The sequence below is a fragment of the Sceloporus occidentalis genome, unplaced genomic scaffold (assembly GCF_023333645.1).
Source record: "Sceloporus occidentalis isolate IW3139 unplaced genomic scaffold, rSceOcc1.0.p SCAF_78, whole genome shotgun sequence".
Lineage (NCBI taxonomy): Eukaryota > Metazoa > Chordata > Lepidosauria > Squamata > Phrynosomatidae > Sceloporus > Sceloporus occidentalis.
This window is the reverse complement of record NW_028317058.1, coordinates 3815157-3827261: the sequence shown is the minus strand read 5'-3', so window position 1 is coordinate 3827261 and position 12105 is coordinate 3815157. Positions and strand designations below refer to the sequence as shown.

Here is a 12105-nt window from a genome sequence, read left to right as displayed (position 1 = left end):
AATGTTTCAAAAAATACTCCATAAATGTATCCCACGTATTTATGGATTTCATGGAGAACTTTACAGTTGGGGCTAACTCCTTCCTAATTGGATTTCCAGATATTTTGTCAGAAAATCAGTTCCTGTGATATATAGCCATCTGCAAGATTAATAAACACAGTCACAGTCCACCCTTCAACATATGCACAGCAGAAGTACTCGCTGGCTCTCAAAAGGGACAAATACACAGATAAGTGGAACAGCCTCCCAGCAGGAGAGGTAGAGGTTAATACAGTAAGAGAATTTAAACATGCTTAAGAGAGGGAAGGGGCTATTCTGAATCTAAAACTGAGGCCTGATTAAGGTTTGAGTTGTTACGAGAGGAATAACGGGCAGACTATTGAACGGTTCTACTCTGCAGTCAGGTTCTGTGTTTATTTGTGGAATACTGGCTCAAAAAGTGCTAAAACCCATCCTGGGTATCATTGACAGAACAAATTCTGATAAACCCATTCTTTATTGATTTTTGGAGATGTACTAATAATATAGAACTTCGGGGGAAACTGACTGTTTGCATTAGAGTGAGAATAGTGAGTTGCTCTGCAGTGAATTTAAATCTGAAACCAAGTTATTATTTTCCCTGTCAGTGAAGTGATGCAAGGTTGGAATATTGCATATTGCTCTGGCACCCAAGTAATTAAAGATCAAGGTCCTAAAGCATTATTCTGGCCTATCTGAGAACTTCCACAAAAGAGTGGCATCACGGGAATAGCCTCGTCCCAGTTCTGCCGATCGGGGGATAAGGTGCATCTTGGGGCTCTGCCATTTAGCTGAAGTGAGAAGAAAGAAGACAAGGGGAGAAGCAGACAAAGACCGAAGAAAGAGGCAAGATAAGAAGCAAAGCTGCGGGAACAGAGACAAGGACACGGAAGTCATCAGCGGAGACAAAGCATATGAGAAAGAGCATGAGGAAGGATGACAGCGAGAACACGAGAGTATACGAGCGAATGAATGCTTTGGATTTCTTTTTTTTCATTCAGGCCCCTCCTCGTTTGTCAAATTTCGTTAAAATTTAAATGAATCTGGATTAGGATGAGCTAGCATGAGGTCCCCTATAAAACACCATGGGCATACAGACTATATACAGTATGTATGCGACCCAACCGCAGGGATTGCCCAGGGCCCTGTTAGAATTAAAGATGCCCCCTGTCTGGAAAATCATCAGGAAACACCTACATGTGGTCATTTCAGTAGAAGCATAGGGTTGGTTGCCACAAATCTAAAACATGTCTTTATAGTGGTGTGTATTCTGGCCTAGGGTAGCATGGTCTACGGCTCCCAATGCCTCGATTACTCGGAGGGCTGGTTAGAGATCTCTATTGTAAGGGTCCCAGTTACACTATAAATACTACGGCATCGTATCCCTGCGCTGGGAAATAATCTAAACTATGCTGGGGGCTAGGGTGCCAAATATATCATAGGTATTTAAACTATTGCTCTGCTGATGCATACAAAGTTGGTAATTATTTTGTATTCTCGTATAGTACAGATCATTTGTCAGAAATGCTATAAATAACGAACACAGCCCCGGATATCTAGTGATACCAGTCCCCGGCATTCCATAATATGGGTATAATCAGACATTCTAGCACACGCTATCAAAGGACTCGCAGAGGAACCAGCTACACATGTCTACACCACTTACGTATTTATAGTAACTATTCTTCATACCACGGCTGCTATCTCGCTCCACACATGCTCCTCTCATTGTTGATAATGACTACTTCTTTCCAAACTCGACTACAGCTTTTCAAAGAAACTTCTACTGCAGTTCATGCCCATTTTTTTTTTTATTTATTTCGGTATAAACTTCATACCCTCTGAAGAATGCAGTCCACACTGAACCGGCCGAAGTTTCCCAAACCCACTGCTCGCTGGGGTTGGTCCTTCATAATATATAATGGAGTCAATGAGTTGTAGGAAGATTTCCACTAAACTCTTATTTAAATGTGATGATATCTACTATATAATGGATTAGGAGCTGTAAAATTTACTATAGAGCAACCGCCATCTGAAACCAAACCTTTTGGTAACCTGACTAGAAAACAAACTATATCACCTCCCCCGGGTTAGCCCCCCATATTAAGAATTTTTACAAAAGATCATTGCATTTGTTAGATCTTTGTTAGATCAGGTTTGATCAACAGTTTTTTTCGTTAGATCTACTATAAAATAGGCAATATTAACAATCTTTTTCAGGGGGGGCTAACCCATATGTATACCCACCCCCGGCACACAAAATAGGATTGTGAATACCGCCTCCTGTGTGATAGATCTAACGAAAAAAACAGTTGATCTAACCGGATCTAACCAATATCTACTAAAATCCATACATTTTTTTCCAAATTTCAGTTGAGGGGGGGCCAACTCGTATGTATACCCATCCCCCGCACACAAAATAAGATTGTGAATACCGCCTCCTGCGTGATAGATCTAACGAAAAAAACAGTTGATCTAACCGGATCTAACCAATATCTACCAAAATCCATAAAAAAAATTCCAAATTTCAGTTGAGGGGGGGGGGCAGTCCATATGTATACCCACCCCAGGCACACAAGATAGGATTGTGAATACCGCCTCCTGCGTGATAGATCTAACGAAAAAAACAGTTGATCTAACCGGATCTAACGAATATCTACCAAAATCCATTAAAAAAAATTCAACATTTCAGTTGTGGGGGGCAACTTGTATGTATACCCATCCCCCGCACACAAAATAGGATTGTGAATACCGCCTCCTGCGTGATAGATCTAACGAAAAAAACAGTTGATCTAACCGGATCTAACCAATATCTACCAAAATCAGTGGCGACTCTAGAAACAATATATAGGGGAGGCACACAAGATACCACAGTCAAACTAGGGGGGCATTAATAATTTCCGCCATTAAATCATAACACTGAAAAAACATATATATATATATATATATATATATATATACACACACACCGGTATATATATATATATATATATATATATATATATATATTGCCAAAAGTAATGTGCTATGGAATGATACTTTTGTTATTGGACAATACAATACTTGATCATTCAACATGGGAAGCCTGAAGCCACAATTTGGTACGACTAATCCTTGAAATCCTTTAAACAACACAATACCTTAACTTTTGCACTAAATGATTTCAGGGCCTAATATTAGATCCTGCTGCTGATATATATATATTAGCCCCTGCTGCCCATATATATTATTAGTCCCTGCTGCCGATATATATATAAATATATATATATAAATATTATATCCTGCTGCTGATAGGAGGTATAGATCAACACATTAACACACAAACCCTGCTTTGCATGTATAGATCAATTGAAATTCACTTGTGATCTCAGCACTGAAGGTATATATCAAATAAACAGAATCAGACATACAAATCCTGTATTTGCAGGTATACAATAATAATATATGAAATGTAGCATTGCAGGTATAGATCAAATAAATACATGGAAACAGCATTGCAGGTATTAATCAACTGAACAAGACATACAAACCCTGTATTTGCAGGTATACATAAATAATGTATGGAAACATAGCATAGCAGATATGGATCTACAGAATAACACAGAAACCCAGCTTTGCAGGTGTAGGTCAATTGGAATTCACATAAAAACACAGCATTAAAGGTATATTTTAAACCCCCTAAATTACATAGAAACATAGAAAGTGACGGCAGATAAGAACCAGTAGGCCCATCCAGTCTGCCCGACCTCTGAGTACTTTCCTTTAGTACCTGCCCTTATCCTATATCTAGCTTGGCCTTATGCCTATCCCATGCTTGCTTAAATGACTTCATTGTATTAACATCTACCACTTCTGCTGGGAGGCTATTCTATGCATCCACTACCCTTTCCGTAAAGTAATATTTTCTGATGTTACCATTAAACCTTTGCCCCTCTAGTTTATGCTTGTGTCCTCTTGTTGTGGTAGTATTTCTCATTTTAAATAAACTCTCTTCCTTTACCTTGTTGATTCCCTTTAAGTATTTAAATGTTTCTATCATATCCCCCCTGTCACGTCTTTTTTCCAGGCTATATAGGTTAAGATCCTTTAACCTGTCCTGGTAAGGTTTATCTTGTAATCCATAAACCATTTTAGTAGCCCTTCTCTGCACTTTCTCCAACATTTCTATATCCTTCTGGAGATCCGGTCTCCAGTACTGTACACAATACTCCAAGTGAGGTCTCACCAGTGATCTGTACAACGGCATGATCTCTTCCCTCTTTCTACTGCTAATACCTCTCGCTATACAACCAAGCATTCTGCTAGCATTACCTGCTGCTCTACTGCATAGATCACAGGTTGCACACCCCAAAGTCAGCTCTGGCGTCCACACTGCCCACATAGAACCTGGCCAGCACCCAGATAACACACACAAGATTTGCGATCATTGTCCCATACACACCCTGCCTGTGCCATCTTGGTCCCCAAGGCTCAAACATCCTGCTAGTGCCATCTTTGCCCTTCCACAATTATACATCTATGATACACACAAACACATTAACTCATGCTCTCCCTCATTCAGACAAATCATCCACATATTAACTCATGCTCTCCCTCATTCAGACAACTCATCCACATATTAACTCATGCTCTCCCTCATTCAGACAGTTCATCCACATATTAACTCATGCTCTCCCTCATTTAGACAATTCATCCACATATTAACTCATGCTCTCCCTCATTCAGACAAATCATCCACATATTAACTCATGCTCTCCCTCATTCAGACAGTTCATCCACATATTAACTCATGCTCTCCCTCATTTAGACAATTCATCCACATATTAACTCATGCTCTCCCTCATTCAGACAACTCATCCACATATTAACTCATGCTCTCCCTCATTCGGACAATTCATCCATTTTAAGAAACTACGCCCCTTGGAGCTTAAAATGAGGAGCTACATGTATTTCTAGGACAAAAGTTGACTGCACAAATAATGATGGAATATGTCGCTTTGGCTAGAAAATATGTTTTTTCTAACCATAGCAACATGTTCATTTGTGTCTTGCGCACTCCAGGTTTGTACTAGAAACACATACAGCCCCTCATTTGATGTGCCAAGGGGTGTAGTTCTTGCAAATGTGTACTTTTTGTACCATAATTTAACTTCCTACGTGAGCAGTAATGCCACGTCAAGGCTTCAACCCTAATTACTGATCATTCACACGCCTTTATCTCCATTCACTCGCAGAAGCACACACCATACTTTCCATACATTCACTCACAGAAGCACACACCATTCTTTCCCCTTACAATCCCAAAGAAATGATGGTAAAGGGAGAAAAAAAATCACTTTTACAGCAAAAATAAGTTTTGCAGTAAAAATGCAAGGCGCTCCAGGGATAAGATGGTTACTCACGTACTGCACAGGCTAAATGGCTGATTTTATTAATATTTGCAGTTCATCAGGATTTCAAAAATTGCCTCCCTCTACCGTTGGCTAAATTTAACACCATGATCAAAGGGATCATGGGATTAAAAATTAGTATCGGCCATTTTTAAAAAGGGAATGTGACTTTTTATAGCTATATGATCACTGTGGTAACATTGGCTACCACAGTGGATCATTTAGCTAGAATACTTAAACTTTTTTTTTTAAGTTAAACTACTTTATGTTTAAATAATTTTTTAAACTTTTTTAAAAATTTTTATTTTTTTAACTTAACATTTTTTATTCTTTTTACAAGCTATATACCGTTGGAAAGGTGAAGTAATTACCTTTCCAACGGTATATGTTGGGAGTCTGTAGCTGCTTAGATGCCTGAGATACAGGCATCTAAGCAGCATGCCCCCATACCTCTTTAACTGACAATTGTCAGTTGTTAATAAAGTTGCGCGGTGACATCATCGCGTCATTGCGCGAGACGTCACCGGGCGGATCGGGTGGCCCAGGTGATGCCCTTCAGTTTGAGGGGCGGATCGCCGGGGTAGGAGGTGATGGAGGTCCACAGACCTCCATCAAGGTAGGGTAGTGCTAGTGACGGCATGGTGCCGTCGTTAGCACCTGACTGGGACTGCTAGCTACGGCACCATGCCGTCGTTAGCAGTCAAGAGGTTAAAGTCCCATTGCGGGACTGTCCTGGGTGACTCCAAATTCGGCGGGGGGGCAACAGGGGGGCAAGGAATATCCTAGGGGGGGCAATTGCCCCCCTGTAGTGACGCCACTGACCAAAATCCATAAAAAAAATCCAAATTTCAGTTGAGGGGGGGGCAGCCCCCCCTCATTAAATATGCAAGTAATCTCAGTAATTAGACTAGATCTAAAAAAAATTATCTGATCAAACCTGATCTAACGCAGAGCTATCATAATCAGTAACATTTTGTTGAAATTTTTGTTGAGGGGCGGCTGGCTACGGGTTAGCCCCCCTGAAAAAGATTGTTAATATTGCCTATTTTAGAGTAGATCCAACGAAAAAAACAGTTGATCAAACCTGATCTAACAAAGATCTAACAAATGCAATGATCTTTTGTAAAAATTCTTAATATGGGGGGGCTAACCTGGGGGAGGTACTATATCTGCCCCTGGCAGCCTCCTAATTGTCCCTGGACTCGCTTTCACGTTGTTACTTTACCAAATTGCTATTAAAAAGGGGGTAAACTATATCACAGACACTGTTTAGGGACATTTTATAACTTGTGAATTAGAACAGCTCTATCACAAGTATCAGTCTTACTTTTTAACACATTTACCTGCTATTATTGGCCTTATTGTCACATATAAAAGTGTGGATAATATAGACTATTATATGTAAATAGCATTTCTTCCTCCACAGCAACTTTTCCAAGGCAATTCACTAAGTAAACACAAGGCTAAATATAACTATTGTGATTACGACCGGAGTGCAGTGCATATAAATTGTGTATCCCCGGCTTAGACTTCTAACCCATTCCACATCTTAAAATTCAAGCAACATATAAACCATTATGCTCATCATCGTCGGCGACCAAGGTAGTCCACATCTAACAGGAGAGTTGATGGAAGTACTAGCAGGAGAGTTGTGTGTTTCAGCTCTCCTGCAGGAAAAGCTTTGCTGACCCTGTAATATGTATAGTTAAATCAGTCACTTCAGTCTGGAGAAACTTGCCAGCGTTGGTCCTTCATAATGAGTAGTGAAGTGAAGGAACTGCAACCACAGCTTTCTAAAACTAAATCATCCTACTTAGATGGCACTGACAAGCTGTGTGGGTTGTGAAAACGCCATCTTGCACCCATATTCCATTACATTAAATGCTAATTAAATTAATTCCTTTCAAATGTTTAAATATTAATCTGCTAGAGAACAAAAATATGTAAGATTACTCAATGTTTGTAAATCGGGACAACATATTGCTATGTTTAACTTACATGTCGCTAGCGATGGAGGAGTTTCTGGACATGGATTTCGGAGAGAGGTCATAGTCGCTGTCTGACCTGTACAGGAAGGATTCCCTTCGTTGACTGTGAACAAAGTTGGCCTGTAGAATCAGCCCTGACCCTGGGCTTGTCATGGGATCCAGGGGACTGCGTCCCGATGATGTGCCATTGTCCACATCAAAGCTGAAACAAGAAAATAAAGTGTTATAGCCAAACAAAAAAGTGGAGATGTCCATAATCTATTGTATTGACAAGGTTAATAACTACAGTTTAGCAAATGCTCATTTTCACTTCAACAGATGTTTTTTATCCCCAAAATAATAAAGACAAAAATATTATAGGACATTTTTAAAAATCCTAACACCCATTGAGACATTGCCAACATTTCGATTATTTTCCAGCTTGTCCAAAAGCACATTCTATTATCTTGAGAGTAATCCATAATCATCCATTCATTACCTGCTACTTACTATGTCAAGAAACACAACATAAAGGGACAGGTTATGATGTGACAGGGGTGATCATCAAACGTTATCTGACCTTATTGCAGACTACAAGAAGTTTCTCTACTTTGGTTCTGAGCCAGCGTCTTATCACCAACTGTACATTATGTTTGTCTGTGCTACCATTCTATGTAATGCTGTCTGATAAACTGCTGGTGGCATTCAAACTCTTTGGCATGCATTGCATCATTCAAGCAGCAGTGTCGTTACATGGCATGCCCACAGCAGATCCAATGCCATGTTTGCTTTAGAAAATATTTCCGCCCTTACACTTTGAATAGTGAAATCGGTGTTATTTAAACATTGCATTTCACTACTGGTGTCCGGGAAGTAATGCCAACTCAAATCGGTGCTCCCTGGCGTCTACCAATATTTAACAGGCAGAGCATCGTGTACAAATACTACCTTCTCTGTTAGAATGGAATTATACAGCGCAAGGAACCCCTCCACGCTAGCAGGACATCATGGGATTTGCTATTCACTCGTAGCCGCACTTTGCCTTTTAATAGCCCATGCCAGAGCTGGGTATCTACCCAAGGTTATTGGCAAACAATACCAAGGGCACTTTACTGTCTAAACTACGACTTTATTAAGGAAAATTCATCACTTTTCTCAATACCTACATTTTACTTTTCTGTACCACTAACTACAACTAAGTATTAGTGTTTGTAGATTAAAATAAGCACTATATCTTAACTTTTTCTCGTGTTTTGCATGATAATTTAACAAGTTTTTTTTCTATTGTTGGACAGCCGGTAAGGGTCGGGAAGAACAGGGAGAGAACTTCAGGATGGGAAACCGATTAGATAATGCTGCAAGTATACAGCTCAATATCCAATATTATAGCCAAAATAATGAAAGCCGGAAGCGAGCCTCGAGAAAAGTACGAGGAAAGATCCAGGGGAGATACAGGTCGGCACTTGGCCAAGTATATGGAGTTACCGATTACAACAGTTATCTATATTGATCTATTCTAGAGTCAGTGTTTAGAGACAATTATGATTATTAAATATATTCGTTATATTGCTAGTCAAACATTATTAACTTGGCATTACATTAAAAGTGTTCCTGAAACACAAGTCACAGCCACCATCCTCAAACTGGAAATATCGCCTCCGATTAAGCAATAATCTACCAGTGCAGGCAGGTTGCTAATAAAGAAAATTGAGTTTATTCTAACAAGTTTTTACATTCAAAGTGCAATTATACCTGGAGACAACTATCGGTCCGGATTCAATTACAACGGATATCATACCAGAATACATCAATTATTCCACAGACTGCAGTGAAACCATTTTATTTTTATAACAAGTAGGGTGTCGGTGGTGTTGGGCATGTATACGGCAGAAGAAGATTTAAAGATTTATCTGGGCTTCTAGAATTTTGGAGGATGAAAACTTTTTTAATGGAAAATAATATGAAGGGAAATTGCCACAGTATTTGGGATAAGTAAAGATGTGAAGTCTTACCTATGGCTTCTGATTTATGTTTGGTAATTATGACAGTCCGACCATTAAATGGGTCACAGTAGGTTACAGTTCCACGGTAAGCAATTTAGACATGTTGGAATTAGACAGGACCCATTAACATTGGGGTACTTTGATTTAGTGGGGGACAAAGCAATATACAGCGTGACCATATAGTGTGAAGAAATCCTCAGGAATCGATCATAAGATATTTTTAATATTTAATCATTTTGCTGGGTGTGTACGAAGCCATCATTTAGTATTCAATAATCAATAATACATATTGCTTTGCATCTTCATTCCTACACGGTTACATGGGTTTATTTGTTGTATAGTGTTGTAAAACGTATTATTTAGGGGAAACTGGTAGATCTGCTTTAAAGTGGAACAATCAGCTTTGACAGCTCTGGTTACCATATTTCTCTAAAATACTAGTCTGCTTCCTAGCCACCTGGAACTGAAAGTGTTAAAACGTGTCGTCTTAAAGCAAACACGACTGCAAAAGAACTTACATGTGCATACGTGTCATACAGCTTCACTTACAGTGCATGGAAATGATCCATGGACCCCACTGCGCAAGCAATTTTATGCCAATAAATCCACAAAAGTCTGGCGATTAGTGGTATTCACTTTTCATATAAGGATAAAATTTCTATTTCTGATTTTATTTAGCAAATTTTTTCCCCCCCTAGTTTTCTCTGTTTGAGTGCAGCGGTACAGCGGGTTATAGAAACATAGAATCTGAAGTCATCAGAATCTTCTGGCCCATTATTTCTGCTGTAAGAGACTTAAACCGTACACGATCCTTGGTTTAGTCTTATATTCAGGATAGCGACAAGTCTATTCCATGCCATACAAGTCGATTGAGCAAAAACTTTACTACAAATAATATCTATACTAGCGCAAGACCGATTCCTCATATGTGTGTGTATATGTATATATATTAGACTTGGGCACCAGGGGGCTCTTCGTGTTCGTCTTCGGCAAAAAAAAAAACTTCGTATTCCGCGAATATTCGCCTGGTCCTGTCTTCTCTTCGGGCGAATATTCGCGGACATTCTTCGTGTTCGGGTTTTCTTCGTTTTCCCCGGTTAAGGAGTTAATACGGGGTTAAAGCCGCTCTGGCGCCAGGAGTTTAAATGTCCGTATGAGCAACTCTATTGGTCGTCAGCAACTTACCCGGCACATCCCACTGGTCTCCCTGTTCTATCAGTTAAATGTCCGTACGAGCGACCAATAAAGTCGTTCGTACGGACATTTAACTGATAGAACAGGGAGACCAGTGGGATGTGCCGGGTAAGTTGCAGCATTGGGGTTTTAAAAGTCTGCACGAGCCACTCTGTTGGTCGCTCGTGCAGACTTTTAAAACCCCAATGCTGCAACTTACCCAGCACATCCCACTGGTCTCCCTCCCTGTTCAATTAATTAAATGTCCGTACGAGCGGACAATAAAGTCGCTCTTATGGACATGTAACTAATGGAACAGGGAGGGAGACCAGTGGCATCGGCAGGGTAAGTTGCAGCATTGAGGTTTTAAAACCCCAATGCTGCAACTTGCCCTGCAGATGCCACTGGTCTTTAACTAATTGAACAGGGAGGGAGACCAGTGGCATCTGCAGGGTAAGTTGCAGCATTGGGGTTTTAAAACCCCAATGCTGCAACTTACCCGGCACATCCGACTGGTCTCCCTCCCTGTTCAATTAGTTAGTCTGTGCTGGGTTAAATGTCCGTACGAGCGACCAATAAAGTCGCTCGTACGGACATTTAACTCATTGAACAGGAAGGGAGACCAGTGGCATCTGCAGGGTAAGTTGCAGCATTGGGGTTTTAAAACCCCAATGCTGCAACTTACCCTGCAGATGCCACTGGTCTCCCTCCCTGTTCAATTAGTTAAAGACCAGTGGCATCGGCAGGGCAAGTTGCAGCATTGGGGTTTTAAAACCTCAATGCTGCAACTTACCCTGCCGATGCCACTGGTCTCCCTCCCTGTTCAATTAGTTAAATGTTAAAGGGTTAAGGGGCTGTGCAAGTGAGCCTATTGGTCGCTTGCACGGCCCTTTAACCTATGGATTTCCGCTCCCGTTAACCCCTTCGATGCTGTGTTAGATAACGCAGCATCAAAGGGGTTAATGGGAGGGGAAATCCATAGGTTCGCTGTCAGGGGTTACAAAGACCGTGCGAGTGAGCCTATTGGTCACCTGCAGGGTCTTCCTCTGGCATCAACCAATTGGTTGATGCCAGAGGAGGTCCCTGTAGGCGACCAATAGGCTCATTCGCACTGCCCTGTAACCCGTGACGGCGAACCTGCGGATTTCCACTTCCAGGAATTGCCGCGAAGACAAGGTAAGTTAGAAGAGGGGGGGGGGGGGAAATGGTAGACAAAGACGATCACGAAGATCTTCGTGGTGTGTGTCTTCGTCTTTGCCTACGTTTTACCGCCGCCGTCTTCTCCTCGGCGTGTCTTCGGAACGAACACGAAAACGCACTCTTCGTGTTCGTTTCCATGTTCGCCCGAAGACGAATGCACAAGTCTAATATATATGTGTATATGTATGAACGTATTAAATAAAAAGAGGTGATTTGTTAATGTATCATGGATGAAAGCCACCTAAACACTTGGATGCCAATGGGTTAATGACTGGTTCCATTTATGCGTCCCCTGCTGTGTCAGATATGGTCATTATTTTATCTTATTACAAACAGGTTGCATGGCCTGTGTCT

The 12105-nt window shown here is 40.7% G+C and overlaps 1 protein-coding gene across 1 annotated transcript in view; it reads right to left on the bottom strand.

Annotated features, from left to right (window-relative positions):
• Positions 1-12105, bottom strand: part of LOC149285527 (3',5'-cyclic-AMP phosphodiesterase 4D-like) — a 161502-nt gene that overhangs the window by 82590 nt on the left and 66807 nt on the right. The window contains exon 2 of the mRNA XM_089495281.1: positions 7407-7598. Coding sequence (XP_089351407.1) covers positions 7407-7598 — 192 coding nt within the window. The remainder of the gene's footprint in view (positions 1-7406; positions 7599-12105) is intronic.